The following is a 17181-nucleotide window of genomic DNA, read 5'->3' on the forward strand; positions in this document are numbered from 1 at the left end:
GTTCTGTAGGTTACAATCGACTAAAATCAAAGTTTTCGTCTTGCAAACAATTTTAGGACTTTAGACTGGCAGTGAACGTGTTAAGTGAGCTTGTAATAAAGACGTTAAAAGGAGAAACCATTGCAGGGGGAGTTCCAGTGTCACCAGCCTCGCGAAGAATCCTCGACCTTTTCACTGACCCGTAGACACCCCGAAGACGAGGGAAAAAAAAGGAGAGGAACGCAATTACGTCGGCCACACACTGCCGGTTGCGTGTCGGTACCGGGAGGAGGTCGCAAAACCCGACGACATATTCATGCGTGCGTTATTATGCGAGGGAGCCGTGAGTGCACTCGAGAGATACGCGCACGCGTTCCTCGACGTCCAATTAACCGCACGCATTTCGACACCCGAGGAATTTCACGCGCGTGGCCTTCGCGAAATGTTAGGCCCACCTTCGTTTCACTTTCATTCGTCCAAACTTGTGCAATTCTTTGCTTCTGAATTATTCGAGCCCGAGGTCTCCATTTCTCGATCGCGAATATTGTATCGCTCGAGCCCGTTATTCGCGCCCCCGTGTACGGGTGGTTGCAGGGCGTCAGGGGCGGAAAGTTTCGCGCTCCGTTCCGTTTGATCCGTTTCCCATCTTTTTGGGACCGGGTTGTCCCCCCTCGCCCCTCCGGGACACGTCGATCCCCCCTCTTTCTGGCGTCTCTTTGGCACGGGACACACAGATGCGTCCCTCCATTTTGCGCTCGCATTGTTACTCCAAGTGCAGTCTCCCCATTGTTACAATGGCTGGCCACTCCTGGCATTGTTGCCGGTATTGTTATTATTATCGCTACTGTTACCGGTTGCGGCCGACCGGCGAACGGAGAAGAGGAGAGCCAGCTGCCTCGTCGAGTGCCGCATTAGAGGCAAATTACACTCCCTCTGGTACGCCTCCTCTCTCTCTCTCTCTCTCTCTCTCGCTCGATCACGCACTCCGGGATTTCACCCCTTTTCCCGCTCTCAAAATTTCGAACGGTCGATCTGTATCGGACCAACCACCCATCCGCGACTCGCGCGAAAGACGTCCCCTTTCAAGGCAGTCGATGTTGAGCGCTCCTACGCCACGTCGCCATTACATCCGGACAAATTTTCTAATAAAATTCGCCAACGCTTTACCAGAGATCCTTTCGAATTATTATCGACGTACAAGCGTGTAGTAGGCGGGTACTTTAAGAGCGTCCATCGCGCAAATATTGTTCCGTATTATACGATACCGGCGGAGAATGCGTTGATCCTCGAGTAGCCTGCATAAACATTCTATGCTTCTGCCCCGTAGACCGGGGGAATATTAGGTGGTTCTATATGCACATTCAAAGGGTGGATCCTGGCCATCGAGCAAAGCTCGCTACAAATTTGCTCGTCGGGAAAGGAGCCTTTAATACTGTTTGCGGAAGGCTCGTGCGTCTAAGGGATTTTATCCTCTCCTTATGCAAATTGTCTTCCGCGGATACAGAAGTCGATTGGCCTGTACAGATCTACGTTTCGATTCTCAGGATCTTGCGATTTATTCTCTACAAGATCCACCGTCCCTATAAATCTTTGGTCCTCTGTTACTGACACCTCTTATTCTCTGTCTCAAAGAGTTTATTACAGCCACCAATTCGAATGCTCGCGTCTTAAATTTCTGACGAATTCCGTTCGTTGTCGCGGTTATTACGGAATCGTCCAAACGATCTAAATGGCCAATACCACCGACGGAACAATACATTACGCGATTCCGATGGTATAAGGCCATCAGCGTAGGAACAATATGGATCGCGCGGAAAAACGTTTGACGGTCGCGAAAGACGAATTGGAAGGATCGCCGGACAATCCAGCCGGCTCGTACAATACGTCAAACGTCATTGTTCGAAGGGAACAATGGCGGGTGGCCCCGGGTGGCGTTGTTTCTTCTCGTTCGCGGTGGCGTTTCCCCGGCCGCGAGTTCCCTCGGTTCGTCGGTTATTTCGTTAATCGCGATCTCGCCCCGAAACTTCCAGCCTTCTATTAATTATTTAACTTTTGATCAGCCGCTCCGCCGTCCGTTTTGCACTTTAATTAATGTCTCCCTTCTCTAGTTTTTTTATTTTTCCACCCCCCCCCCCCCCACCCTCGCCCTTGATATACTATATATTTCCTTTTTTTTTGCTTTTTCTTCTTCCCCCCCATTTCTCTCCGTTTTCCGTCACGTTCGTTTTTTCCTCTCTCTTCTAATTAACTTCTCTCTCTCGTTCCCGGTTACGCGGCGCCAGCACGCAAACTCCCCGGGTCTTTCGCGGCCTTTTAACGAGCTTCGAACTCGATGTAACTCACCGGGCATAATTTGCGGAGAGACCAGCCTCGGGTCTCAGCGCGATTTAAATTGTCGCGATCAATTTCGCGTTCCGAATGGCTCGTTTCATTCGTCCGGCGCGTTAATTACGCTACGCGGGCTTTCCGCCATTTTACTTTTGGCGCTACGGTGGCTCGATTTGCCTCAGTATTGATGATATTTATTGGAATTGGGTGAAAAAGCAGTACACTTTGTTAGTAAAAGTGAAACTTTATTCCGTGGTTTGGACGGACGTCTTTACTCTGTTAAAACTGAACAAGAAGTGAAGCTCAGATCCCCTAAAAGAAAATCTGGCGTCCGCTTAGAAAGGAAAGAAACCATTGCCTGCATCATGTTTATTTCGTATGCAGACAATGGAGAGTGTTTCTCACATTATTTATTAATAATCCAACAATATTCAAGAATACCTACAGTGGACATTGTTTCTACGATGCAAGAACACTTTGTTCTGCTATAAAAACAGAAAAATTGTTTTATATTAATAGTTCGATCTCCTTCCAGCTGAAGCAGCGTGGCAAATCTGAAATAACCCCGAACGATCGAGATCTTTAAACGGAAAAGATTCCGTCCCCCTGTAAAATGGAGGACGAAGGGTGGAAGAAAGCAGGGAAAGGCTGGAAGGAAACGCGTCAAGTTGGAAACGCGAGTCCCGCGATTCAGCTGCGGATAATCATGATAATGGGTTTGCCTACCACCGAATCTACCCCTCTTCGACCTCGTACAGCGCCGTTGGACCCCGAGGAGGGAGCCCTGAAGAGCACCGTGCTGGGTCAATGCCGTGCAAACACGCGCGACGGTTCTACGCCTCCTCGGGAACACGATCGACAGGATCGCAGGATCTCGTCGTGATCCTTTGACAGATTACTCGGCGCATGAATATAACGATGGGTTGGTAATGGTTTCCAATGACAAATTGATTCTGTTCTCAACGGGTTCGAAACTAATGCCATGATATATGAATATTTTACAGGAAATATGTATACGCGTTCCAAAAGGAAAACATTGATCGTTTGAAAGTCCTAGATTTGTATTTGAAGTCTGTGGCCACTGAAACCGGAAGAAGAGGAGTCCCCCGTCTGGTATAAATAAGACAGAATTTTGCAATGGCGGAGAAGTGGGGTGCAGTGGTTCTCGTTGCATCCATCTTGTGGGAGCTAAATGACCGTAGTATCGGATAGCGGTTAACGCGTAGAAAAGGAAGTATAAATACGACGAGGATCGTCGAGATTGTTCCCTTTTCTCGTAATTGAGGTGCACGTCGGAGGAGCAGGAAGCGTCGAGAGTGACTCGTAGCCGGTAGAAAAGCCTCGAGGTCGAGTCTGCCAACCCGCGGGTATTTTCATCGTCGGGCCGCGGATCGCGTCATCATCCATCATCGGCCTCAACGAGCCGAAAGAAATCGCTGCTCGACGCCGTTCCTCGAGAGGTCTCGTTACCCGAAACGGGGTCGATTCTGCGTGACGTTCGCCCCGGAAACGGTCGATGCGGCACTTTGGCCCCTGTCGATCGGCCGAATACGAAACGATAGGCGGAAAATTCTTTTCGTCGGCATCTCTCGATCCTTTACAAGCCCATCGAGAGTGCGCTCGCGTCGAACTCGAGGCTCGAGTGTCTTGAAGAGCCGCCGATCGGTGTAACTTCTCCGTTCGTTACGAGTCGTTCGACTCGTTAATTCAGTATCGATTCTCGATCGCGTCCCAAAGAATCCGCCTCGAGGACCGTCGAATCCGCAACAGCCTTTTCCCGCGATGAAAATATCCTCCTGTCTCCGCGTTTAATGGATACCCTCGAATGGTAACCTCGGATTAGTCGGCAGTTTCGACCAGAAATTTAGTATTTCGCGCGCCGAACTGAAGCCACGTTCCTCGACTCGATCGTTTATGGTTTTTTGGGGGAAAAGTGCGCCACGTACGGGAAATTAGTTTCGATTTTATGATCTAGCTGATGCATCAATTTCAACCCTTTATAGTCACGCGTGGTGTCGCCTTTGCTCGCCTACAGAGGGCTACGCTATTGTCTCCCTCTCTCGCAAGCGTTCGACCGACTCCGTCCGTATACAGCACCTCTTCGAATTTTTTTCTAGAAAACGCGTAGGATTTCGGGGGTATGTCTATTGACCAAAAATGATTGTAATTGACCTCCGCAACCGAGAATAATTTTTCCAGAACGATTAGAAAATTTTTTTTTCACCGAAAAATTTAGACTCCTTCTCGAATTTTTTTCTAGAAAACGCGTAGGATTTCGGGGGTATGTCTATTGACCAAAAATGATTGTAATTGACCCCCGCAATCAAAAATAATTTTTCGAGAACGATTTGAAATTTTTTTTTCGCCGAAAAATTTAATGATCGTTATGGCAATCAGATTGGACCACGAAAGTTCATAAGGTGTAAGATCAACTAGTATATACCTCGTCTCGATTCTCGTCTTATTTTTGCCACTTTTCTCGCTTCCTCCATCCATCAGAAGCAACACCCACGCACGTAACAAAAGGCGAGATCCCTTTTTCGGTCGCCACGCTCCAATTTCCCGCGTTCCTCGCGCAGCGTCTAGCGGGGGCACGTAAGATCCGCGCAGAGTTCTCGCATAATGATTCGTTAGTCCTCCCCGGGTGCCAGCCATCGCGATCTACCTAGCAGAGCACGACTACGACTTCTCGTACGTAGACTTCGAGTGGCCGTAAGTGGATGGTACCGCAGGGTGGCAGTGTGCCCGCGCGTGCACACAAACACACACGTAGACACACACACACACACACACACGTAGACACGCGTGCACGTCATACCGGGAGCTCGTTTGGTCTCTATTTGTCCCCAGAAGTTCAAGAGTCTGCGACACACACGGGCTTCGTGTATGTCTCCCCGTCTGTCTATGTGCGTGTGCGTGTATATACAGAACGATCAGCACACCCGGCCCCCCCTAGGTACTCCCTGTCTCCCTTTCTCTCGTCGCAGCCTCTCTTTCGGCGTCCCGGTTGCTCCGTGGCTCTGGCCTTCGGTGGCCAGCATTCACGGCTCGAGCGAGATCCCGAGTGCCATCGAGTCTGAAACTCGTTATCGAAACTTATGTGCCGCCTCCGCACGCTCGCCCTCCGCGGCGAGCCACGCGAAAATCCGCGGCTGATTGCAATCAGCCCTCTTTGCGGACTTCCGCGCCCGACTTTGCCCGCTACGCGGTCGTCCGGGGGAGCCACGACGACTTCCGGTTTAGGGAGCCGCGGGACCAACCTCTTCCCCTCCAACACCCCCTCATTTCGAATCGACCACGTTTTAACACGGATTCACCTCCTTTCGAACTACCCACTCGTCCCACTGGGGGGCAGAATCCAAGAAAACACGAACGTTTCGATGGTCCACCATGGTGGCCATGTTTCATTAAAATCAGAAGGATAGAAATGAATTTTATCGAGGCTGCAATTAACAACCCTTTATGTAATTATTCTATGTTCGATGGAAGCTCTCATCCTACTTACTTTTCCCCTCCAACCCCCCCATTTCGAATCGACCACGTTTTAACACGGATTCACCTCCTTTCGAACTATCCACTCGTTCCACCAGGGGAAGTACCCAAGAAAACGCGAAGTTCCAAAGATGAACGTTTCGATGGTCCACCATGGTCGCCATGTTTCATTAAAATCAGAAGGATAGAAATGAATTTTATCGAGGCTGCAATTAACAACCCTTTATGTAATTATTCTATGTTCGATGGAAGCTCTCATCCTACTTACTTTTCCCCTCTTTAAAGGGAAACCCCCGAATTACGAGTTGCGAGTCGCGAATGCTTTTTGCTATTTAAAAGGTGAGAAAAAGGAACAATTTGAACAAATTCTTCGTGTGGTGTCAATAAATTTACATTGAATTCGTTCGAACAGGATCGTGAATGAACCCAGCAGTGAACGACGAACGGATTGAACGGAGAGACGCGTCGCAGACGAAACGGCAGACTGAACGAGGGGACGAGCGACCAGGATGCAACCAATGAGCTGAGCAACAATTATTTATTGTTGCCAGACTGCCGCGTCGAGCCGGGCAGACCTGTCTACCCAATGAAGATTGCTCGTTAAAGTCTGATTCTGGCCCCGACTATTTTAAATGGCCACCGCCGAAACGATTCCGCTCGAATCCGCCCACGCGCGCCCCCCCGAGAGACACCGAAAACAACAGAGAAAAGCTATGTAAAAGTCCACGTGTTGTCGAGAATACACAGTGGTGATTTTAACGTCCGCGAAATGGTAATCGTTATGTCACGATGTAAGGATATAAGAAATTTCTTAATGACGTTGAACGTGTACGAGCTACCCACGTGTATTCTAGCTTTCACGAGACTTACGTCAGGCGTAGTTAATCCGTGTCGATCGAACGGAGAGAAAAATTTCGGGTTCTTAAGACAATATTTGCCCGTCGTTCCGCTGGACCTCTATCCCGAGGCCTACCTGGTCGAATTCCGTTCTCTCTCGCGTCTCGAACAAACACAGTCTCTCGAGGACTATTCCCAACATCGTCCACGACGATTTGCTTAACACTTTCGGTACTAGATTTGTCCCGATCGCTACCAAAATTGCCCAACATCCATTACTCGTTGGGCAGGAGTATAGGATTTTGGGTAAAGTACTTTCGGAGTTACTAGTTTTAAGCAAGCTCGAACGATGTTCGCGTGACAGATGACGCGATAAAATGTCCGCCAGTTTCGATGGAATTTCGTCGACGATAATCGAATGTCTCTGCTCGACAGCAGCCGCCTCGACGTTTCCGGCTAACAACTCCGAAGCAACCAACGCCCCTGAGGTCGATCGATCCGATTGGCCGAGAGACGCAGATACACCCACGCGTACACCCACCACCTGCTCCCTGCAATTAATCTCCTCTCAGCAATTAATCCTCGTCATGCAGCCAGCGTGCGTGTGCGTGTGCGTGTACTCGCGTGTGCGTGTGTGTTCGTCCCACCATCTCGAGCATCGCGTTCTACAACCGGAGGAAACAGGTGGGTCGATCCGGGACCGATCCAGGCGAAATCGACGCGGATTACGACGTCGCTACGTTGTAATTAGTCCCGACGGGACGTCGATACCGATTACAGGAGAGAAATGGAGATCCAACGAGCTACGAGACTCCAGAACCTTTAATCGTTAACGTTAGAAATACCGTCGACCGCTGTACGTGGAATATTTACTAACGGAACACGTTTTATAGGTGTCTGTCAGGTCTATTTCCGATCCCATCCCTGCGAGAACGTCTCCTCCGAAGCTTGAGAGACTACCCTACGCGCGTGATCAGCTGGGGTCAAAGGCAAATTAGTCTAACTGGTAATGGCGGCCATCTTTGAGGCCTCTAAACGCACACTGTAATACATCAGGTTTCGTACCTACGTCGTTTTCGAGATGAACCTGAAATACTGCCCCTGATAACCATCTTGTCCCCGCTATAATGTCACACTTAGGAGTATGAGACCCAACAGCAGATAACACTAAGTCATCTCATTTGTATGTCACTAGGAACAATATTCAAAAAGGCTTTCAACATATGGCTTCCATTCTGTAAGTCGATCCTGTCGTTCGTCAAGCAAAGGGCTCAAAGGTACCCTGCAGTTCTTACATAGCAACGTAAACATCGTGATCTCGTTCCATCGGAAGGTCTCACGTTCTCGAAACAATACCCCAACCGTGTAAGGCGACCAAAGCGACAGAGAGGATGATAATAAAAAAAAAAGTTTCACACGTACCTGAGTGGGGGTGAGATTGATCAGGGAGGCTAGGTGTTCCCGTTCAGGCGCGCTCAGGTATTTCTGCTGCTTGAACCGCCTCTCAAGCTCGTGAACCTGGTGCTGAGTGAACAGAACGCGACGCTTTCGTCTCTGTGGCAGGTGGGGGAATTGCATCGCGCTGACGCCCATGCCAACGCCGACGCCGACGCCGACGCCCATCCCCATGCCCGACGATTTCGTCACGTCGCCCATTGACTGGCCCACCGAGCAACCGGCCATGTTGGACCCGGCGCCCGCCGCCGCGGCGCCCATCAGCCGCGAGACTGCAAAACATATTGGAGAAACCGGGGATAGTAATTTCATTTTTATCTTAGTCTTACGATTACATTTGGCCATTTTAAGGAAGCATTTCTCTTAATATTAACATGATTCATATCACAGATGATGTCTTCCTGTCTCTAACAACAACCTTTCTTGATTCAACTGTTCTAGGTATTGAGGATGAAGGTGTCCCAAAATATGTGAAATTACAGTCCATTCTGGTAAGGTTGAATCTCCATCCTGATATCACCCAAAGGAATTTAAGTGCTGACTACATGCAATGGCGATTTGGAGAAACCGGGGATAGTAATTTCATTTTTATCTTAGTCTTACGGTCCCGTTTGGCCATTTTGTAGTAGCATTTCCCTTAACATTAACATTACTTCTACCAAATGATGTCTTCCTCTCTCTAACAACACCCTTTCTTGATTCAACTGTTCAAGGTATGGAGGACAAAGATGTCCCAAAATATGTGAAATTGCAGTCCATTCTGAATCACGATAGACGTTGCAATAAGGTTGAATCTCCATCCTGATATCACCCAAAGGAATGTAAGTGCTGACTACATGCAATGGTTTCCAGAGGACCACCCCGTGAGGCTTGGTATTTAGCATAACCGAGGCATTGTTGCAACAATAACGAGCCGTAGACTCCTACTGGACGAACGTCCGCATTCCCCGAGCGACGTGCACGCGCATTACGGTGGTGGCGCGTTTAAAATAATTCTTCGTAGAATCAGAAGGTGGAGAGCGCAGGGAACGGAGAAAAGTGGAATGGTGACGCGATCCCTGAGGTAGCACGGACCCGTGGATGGAAGAGAGACACAACGAATGGTCGAGCCTCTGAATTCGAGCTACTGAAACCCAACGAGCAGTCCATCCCTTGTCAGTTGGCGAGGGGCTGTCAAGAACGGCCACGTCGGTCCTGGACAAAAGGAGCGATTTAGCCGCGCGAAGCGCAACGTCATCGAGCACGGGAGGTCCGGACGATGAAGTCCCGAATTATTATTATGTCTGTGAGAACCGTACTCCTCCTCCGGGCCTGTCAGGCCAGTCCCGTGGCGAGAAAGACATACCACTCGAGACACCCGGGAGCAAACACTGCCGAATTTGTTTACGCACGGACCGCGTGCATCGCCCGGAAAATTGATAAGAATTTCTTTCCAGGACCATGGAGGATCGAACAGTACACAGGGTATGCAGAGTCCCGAGTATGCAGAGATTCTGAAGACGTGGAATACAGTTAGATCTTGAATTCCAGCGTTGGAAACGCGAGGCAAATGACCCAATTTGAAAGATTGTAGATGTGGAAGACTAGGAGCTCGATCATCACCTGATGATATAAGGTAGTTTTTGAGAAGAAATGTAGAGGTTCCCGGTACCAGAAGGTATCGATTTTAAAAGCATCTTCATCTATTCTAAAAACATCAACGTTAAACGTTGGTCTGGATGATACTCCATTAGACACAAAACAATCGATTAGCTTTAACATTGCAAATCTTCGTCCGCAGAAGAGATATTGAAAGGAAACAGAACGCTCGAACGAGGAAGCACAATGCAGATATTTTTCGGGGTAACCCAACAACGTCTCGATCGATCCACGCACAGCACTCGTCGGTAAGGGTGACACAGATCCAACAAGCAACTTCCTAGTGGACGATGAGTCGTCTCTTCAAGGACAATGAAACCCGACCGAATCAACCGACGACCTAACTCGCGCGTTGGGATCTCATTAAGCAAATTGACGTGTTCGAGCATCTATCTTTTGGCCACCGGCGACGAAAGGAATCCTCCAGATAATTATACAGGGTGTTAAGAAGAAGGATTCGGGGCCCCTCAGGGCGGACACGGTCGAAGTCTCGTTTATCGTTTCTGTGCATCACTTTCGATAGAATTTCCTATAAACTTTCATTCACACCTGATGAAATTCCTGATTATGGTTACAGCTGTAATAACGTTTAGAGCCATAGACAAGTGGACGTAAAAGAATAGTAAAGAATAAGCAGGCGTCTTCTAAACAGCTGATTGGAAAAAAGCAAATGGCCAGAGCAAGCCTGCGAAAATCCAACGTGAAACGAAAATGCCTCGAAATCCTCGTAGCCAGGCGGAAATTGAATTCGAGTAACGTCGAGCCGGCGCGACGAGGGTCGTCCAGCCTTATTTGTTTAACTAAAATCTCTCGTGGCGTTCGGTGGCCACGCGTTTTCGAGCCAGGAGGATCGATACGTCTCCGTCGGTGACCGGAGTGGCGCGTGCGACGGACAGAAATCCAAGGAAACGTACGTCTGTTGACACAGGGACGAAGGATTCGCGCTTTTGTTGCCCGGCAATCGTTTCCAGGAGCCCTGGTGCGTCTACGTGGATCCTCCTTAAACGGTATCGACGGCTGAGGACGTTTCTCCGCGAACTCCAACTCCGCTGAAACGCTATGGCGGCAGTTTCGCCGTTAATTGGTCCCATTTAGTTTGTAGTGGGAAACCCCTAATGAAGCAATTCGTACCGCGTATCTTAGGACCATTGAACTCGATGTACATCTTCAAGGTGTTATAAAAATGATCATAGCGCTTGTTAGAGGCCCGTGGTTATGACTCAGACGTTTTTGTAAGACTCGAGATCCAGCCTAGCTCAGAGTTCGTCACTAGGACTTTACATTGATAGAAAACAACCCACAAATAGCGATGAATGAAGATAATACTAGACGTACATAAAATGCTTATTCATGAAGATAGAAGTAAATAGACTCCGTTTTCATGGCTTGAGAATGCCCAACGTGTGACGCCATGCATAGAAAACAACCGTCGATGGACTTTGCCTGCTCCTTCTGTATTAACGGCTGAAGAATTCCATAATAAGGCCTCGGGTGTACGTGGCATTCAAACGTCCATTTTCCGAACGGTGGAATTCATGAGACCGTGTTACGAGGCAACGACACGAAAAGACAGACTGCTGTGGACTTTGAAACACGACCCTGACATTTCATCGATACTTAAATGGACCTAAACGCCGGACAGCCGCGACTCCGTGGGACGCGAGGCCGATAAAAGCGGGACAGACGTGCCTGCTGGGAAGCGAAGGGGATGATCGCGTGCAACGCGAGTATCGAATTCGAAGACATTTCAGAAAGCGACTACAGACATTATACCACCGCCTTTCTGTTACAGTAGTTTGATTTTGACGGCCACTATTCTGGTTCCCCGTCGGTACACTCAAGAGTTCAAGGGGTTACATCAACTCGACGGGCCCAAAACGAGCAAGAATCTTTTACAGGACACGTGTGCCATCGGTTTAAATAACTAGTCATACCATGTACGATCTGTTTGTTAAGATTTACAGAAGAATTTTTGTTGCAGGGTCCACGTACAACCGAGGAAATGGCGTACGTGTGTGTTTAGGATTATTGGGCAGAGCACTGTTGTTTTACGGGCCTAACGAATTACATAATTGGACGCTAGGTGATGTTGGTTCGCATTGTCGACAGTTGACTGCGTTATCGACTATTCTAAGAGCGTGAAATTTTAGATACCGATACGGGGCCCGCGAAGGTGGCGCAAACGACGCCTTAAGGAGGAAAAGCAATATACTCACTGGCAAACCTTGGGTCGTTGGTGGCCGGCGGAGCGGGCGCGTACCAGGGATGATGAGACCTCATTGGGTCGGTGGCGGTGGCACCTCCGGCGACCCCGGGGCCCCCGTGATGATACGGGGACAACTCGGCCGCGCAATACTGATACTGTGAGGTGAGCTGCATGGTGGCGTAAGGATTGCCCATGGCGGTCATGCCGGGACCGGCAGCGCTGCTGCCTCCACCGGCGGCGTCGTTCGCACCGGAAACCGGTCCGGGAGTGCCGCCACCGGGCGTCGAGCCTCCGTGAAGCGGTGGACTGCCGCTGCTCGCGCTCGAGCTACCGGTATTGCCGCCCACTCGGGCGCCGCACGCGTTGCCGTAAGGCGAGACCTGAGGATGCGTGACCACGCCGACGCCGATCGCCAACTCGAGTTTCCTGTACGACTCGTCGATGGGGGACAGGATGTCGGTGACACTGAACGGAGTCGTATGAGCGCCACCAGCGGTTTGTACGTGGGACGAATGCTGTTTGGGGGACAGGCTCATCGCCAGGTCAATCCCGTTTAGATCTGGCAGCAAGCTAGCCTGCTCCAGCTGTGTTTGTTGTTGCTGTTGTTGCTGCTGCTGTTGTTGTTGCTGTTGCTGTTGTTGCTGTTGCTGCTGATGCTGATGGTAGCTGGTGGCATTACCGTTACCCTGGTTCCCGGCGTTGTTTCCGCCGCCGCCGCTGCCACCGCTCATCTCGGCGAGGCCAGCGCCGTCGAAGTACTTGAAGCTCGCGCTTCGCGGAATCCTGAGGCCGGCGCTAACCGTGAGGAAACGACATGACGGACCTGCCACCGCCGCCAACCGCGCTGACCTCGACGTTGTCTCGGGTATCTCGGCGAGACGGCAGCCCGTTTGTTCGCCGACGCTCGGTACCTGGTTCAGATAGTACTTGAAAGCCTCGCGTTCAAGGTACCGGTCAATGATTGTAACGTGTGGTCGGACCGGGGCGAGGGAGCGAAACGTCGAGCAACACTATGCACAATTCCGTATAGGCTTCACTGGTCGCACTTTAGAGGGCACACTGATAGATAATCCTCGAACGCACGATTCACTGGTTCTTTGCCGTGGTTGTCGCGAGTCACTGGGATCAACCGATCCGGTACAGTTCGGGAAACGCGTCCATCGTATCGTCAGACGCGAACTCCACCGTTCCGGGACGCGTCGAACGACGACAATGGGTCGTCCGACGCATTCTATTCTCTGTTCGAACGCACCGGATCGGAACGCGGTAACAAGATGCACAGGATGGTCGATGGTCGATGGTCAAGGACAACGAACGATCGCAAGAACGGAGGAGCACAGAGTTCACGGTGCGTCCGCCGCGTCGTGGCAGCGAGGAGTCTCCTTTACGAAGGGTTTCGCGCGCGCACCGGGGAACCGGACGAGCAGTCGACCGACCCTCGGAGGACGAAGGTGGTCCCGGCTGGCAGGTAGTCACCGACACGGTACGATGGCACGTCACGTCACGACACCGAAACGACACGACACGACAGCGAAGAACGCTGGCACACACGTGGTCGAGGATAGTGGCCGGCCAGAGCCGGCCGGCGGCCGACTGAAATCACCCGGGGGGTCTTGGAGTCCTTGGACTCTACCGATAGAGAGACGATGGTAGATGTACCACTCTACGGTTCGCCTCCACCTTCGTCGAGGATACACTCTCTCTCCGTAGGAGAGGAGAGCGCGTCTATGGATGGCTGGCTGACTGGCTCGCTGGCTGGATAGATGGATGGATGGATGGATGGATGGATGAATGAATGGAGAGGACTGTCGGGTACTCCTGGAGAGGTCCTCACGGCCGCTTAGACCCACTCGACCAGCGGCTCGGCCGGTCGCGCTCGCTCGCTCGCTCGTCCGGGCTCGGGCCCCACAGCCTCTCGCGGAGAACCCGTACGACGACACGATGAGTGGAGTGCCCACTACGGAGAAGTGCCTGCTACCAAGAGTCGTGATGAGATGTCCCCTTTTGCGTGTGAGAGAAGGGCTCCCACTCGGCCGACTAGAGGGGGTCGCGGGGCTACCTAACCGACCTCCACCCAGACCCCCGGTACCACCGAACCGTCCTCCCATTGGCCGAACACCGCCAATCCCCGTCCTCGGTCGCTTTCATTCGTTGTCCCTCCGGCGTGCTACGCGTCCCGCCGGGGCTGCGCCGCGCTGATCGACGCGACGCCGTTGGCAGGCTTTCCCGCAGACCTCCTGGAACGCGTCCGCCTATCGCGCGGCGATCCCCGACTCCCTGCGGAGGACCACCTTGTCCGCCTCGTCTAACTCCGCGTTTCATGGCCACCCGAACTCGGAACGGCCCACCTTCCTCGCCTTACGCCCCTTCCAAGAACCAACGTTCCATCCGTCTCTCTCACCGTCTAGCTTTGTCCTTGGGAACGCTTCTCCGTCGGCACACGCGCCTTCATCCACCGCTGGATTCCCTCGCGTCAGCCGCCTGACGACCTTACCGACCATCTTCTTACACGACTCCGACCGCTACCACCGATGTCGCGGCGTGACGCAACGTGTCATTTACGGACACCCTCCCCCGCGCAGAATACGTCTAAGCGGACTATGGGAGTTTCGCGCGCGCGCCAACTTTCCAAGATTGATGTAAGTCTTGTTTTCTTTTTCACTTACCGTACCCGTAGAGCATACCAGGGATCGCTATGGCGTGCTTGCAGTATTCGCCCCGGCATTTTGCCATCCGTCCACAGCTCCAAAATAGATGTACGCCTGAAAATAAGACCATCGAGAATTAAATTTATCGATGTTACAACCGTGAATTAGTATACATATCGAAAATGAAGGATACGATTTTCTCGTTCGAGACTTTAGTTTCGAGATAATTGAATTTGAAAATTCATCGTATGTCTGTCCACCACCCACTCTTTCTACTTAGGCTCAAGTCCAAATCGTATAATAATTATATTCTATTGCGCGCATACATAATGAGTCTCCAAAACCGATTTTCTCTTTTCAATTTGTTCTTTTCGTCATCATTTGTGTTTGCCACGCGTGAACCTAACGATATGAAATTGCCTAACTCAACAGGACCCTTCCCGGCATCTATCGAGCATTCTTTCAACGATCGAACGCTTCCTCAAAGTGTTTTCGTTCGACGATGTTTCGTCCCATTAAAATGACCAGTCAGATGTTCCGTGTTTGTGGATTAATAACAAATTGCGCGAAAACCATAAACATTGAAAGCAATGGTACTTCGAGCATTGCATTTATACGATTACGCTCGTTATTATTTCATATTTTATTTATATAACCTCGAAGCTTCGTATCTTCTTCAATTTGATTCAAATTCATTCGCTTAAAATTGTAAAATATATTTGGTCTAACATATAATGTTTTCAGCTGCCACTGTTAATTTGTTGAAAACGCACGTGCCGCTGGTGTGTAATGCGAGGAATGTAAACTTCTTTACAAAAAGTAAGTTGATTTCGTTTCTCTTGAACATTATATTATCTGTTATGGTTAAGTCTGTACTGATTAAAAAGCTTTTATACTGTTAAGGACCAGCCAATCTACTATGGAAGTCTGTCATCAATGTTAGTAACGCTGGTAAAAGGCGAGGAAGAGGCAAGGGTGCACCAAGAATGTTCGATTTAAACAAAGGTCAAAAGATAGGCTTTGGAAAAGCACAATTGACGTTTCCAGGATTAAATGCACTGATTAGGCTGGACGTAATGGTTCCGCAAAAGCCAGTTCCTCTTAGTCAAAGCATAGAAAACGTAGCAACGCCACTTCAAAACAAATATTCCGTACGTAAAAGACAAAAGCTTTCACCTTTAGAACGTGGTTGGACTGGAAGTAGAATGGGTGGACGAAAAATTGGACCACCCGATCCTATCGATGGAGGTTTGCGTTACATTTAATATATGATTATTCCTAAAAGTATTCGGATGTTTATGTTGATGATTTATGTTCCTCCAGTCATTTACATCGAATTTCAGAGACTTTCGATGGTTTTCAAACTTGGATATTACATATTGTTCGTACTTCTAAAATGACAAGTATTTTCGGGCGTCAAAAGCGATGCATTGCCTTTGTTGTGACCGGAAATGGTAAAGGTTTAGCTGGATTCTCATCAGCGACGACAACTGAACATAAATCAGCCCTTTCAACGTCTAAAAACAAGGCTGGACAGAGATTAATGTATATTGAAAGATACAACGACCACACTGGTAAACAATTTTTTCTTTATTTTCAAAATAAGTCGTTATTTTAATCTAAAAGATTAAATCTCTTTACTTCAGTACTTCATAATTTTTACACGCAATTTGGTCGTACAAAAATATTTGTTAGACAAATGCCTCAAGGGTATGGGCTCGTATGTCATCGCATTATTAAGACATGTTGCGAGGCAATTGGCATAAAAAATCTGTATGCCAAAGTTGAGGGGTCGAGAAATCCTCAGAATATAATAAAAGCTTTCTTCATTGGTTTGTTAAAACAGGTATATTCTTCTTTAATGATCGTGTACGTTAGTATCTGCAACTATGAAATAGACGGAAAACCAATGGTTTTCCTTATTTACATATAAATTTTTTTTGTTATTAGTGCAATTTTTAACTATTTTCTTATGATGTTCTTAGAAAACGTATCAACAATTAGCAGACGAGAAAAAGTTACATTTAGTTGAAATGAAGAAGGAGCACAATTATTTCCCCACGGTGATTGCTTCGCCGGAAACGGTGAGGAAGCCGAATGAGATTGAACATAACGAAATTTTAGATTTCAATCAGTATGTAATGGACGGAAGGGTCGTCTTAAAAAAGAAAAAATCTCAACCTTTTTACACAAAGTTACCTTCGTATGCAGTTCATTTGCGTAAGATAGAACGTCAAAGGGATCATTACAATGTTAGAGTTAAATTAACAGCCGAATATGGAGAAATTCGTAGTTTTCTTACTGAAAAATATCCAGAAGCGAAACATTGCCGAAAAGTTAAAAAAGAAGAAGATGATGCCTAAATTCTACCACTCTGTGGATTAACAGCACCGAATTTGTTCTTTTAAATAAACAACAAGAACTAGAGGTTCAAATTGTTTGTACATACAATTACCCATTGTTAATGAAATGGAAATACCAATGTTTAAAGTTGAAGAAAATTGTCATTTATTTTTACTTTTGCTTCATTACAAAAACGTTTATGAAATTTCTATCAATTATTTTAATCAGGTACAAATAATAAATATTATATTAGAT

At 48.8% G+C, this 17181-nt stretch overlaps 2 protein-coding genes across 2 annotated transcripts in view; one reads left to right on the forward strand and one right to left on the reverse strand.

Moving 5' to 3' along the window:
- LOC122398886 (homeobox protein Nkx-2.4-like) overlaps nt 1-12676 on the reverse strand; it is a 28990-nt gene extending 16314 nt beyond the window's left edge. Inside the window, exons 1-2 of the mRNA XM_043399147.1 lie at nt 11946-12676; nt 8059-8363 (exon numbers count right to left, since the gene is read on the reverse strand). Of these exons, the coding sequence (XP_043255082.1) occupies nt 8059-8363; nt 11946-12666 (1026 nt within the window). The 5' untranslated portion in view covers nt 12667-12676. The remainder of the gene's footprint in view (nt 1-8058; nt 8364-11945) is intronic.
- Nucleotides 12677-15060: 2384 nt separating this feature from the next.
- On the forward strand, nt 15061-16946 carry LOC122398694 (putative 28S ribosomal protein S5, mitochondrial). Its single transcript, XM_043398795.1, has 6 exons — nt 15061-15176; nt 15328-15402; nt 15487-15831; nt 15927-16157; nt 16230-16429; nt 16569-16946. The coding sequence occupies exons 1-6, from the start codon at nt 15086-15088 to the stop codon at nt 16944-16946; spliced, it is 1320 nt and encodes a 439-aa protein (XP_043254730.1). The 5' UTR covers nt 15061-15085.
- The last annotated feature ends 235 nt before the right edge of the window (nt 16947-17181 follow it).

Source organism: Colletes gigas, unplaced genomic scaffold (genome assembly GCF_013123115.1).
Source record: "Colletes gigas isolate AHSC1104 unplaced genomic scaffold, ASM1312311v1 Colletes_gigas_Sc00012, whole genome shotgun sequence".
Taxonomy (NCBI): Eukaryota; Metazoa; Arthropoda; class Insecta; order Hymenoptera; family Colletidae; genus Colletes; species Colletes gigas.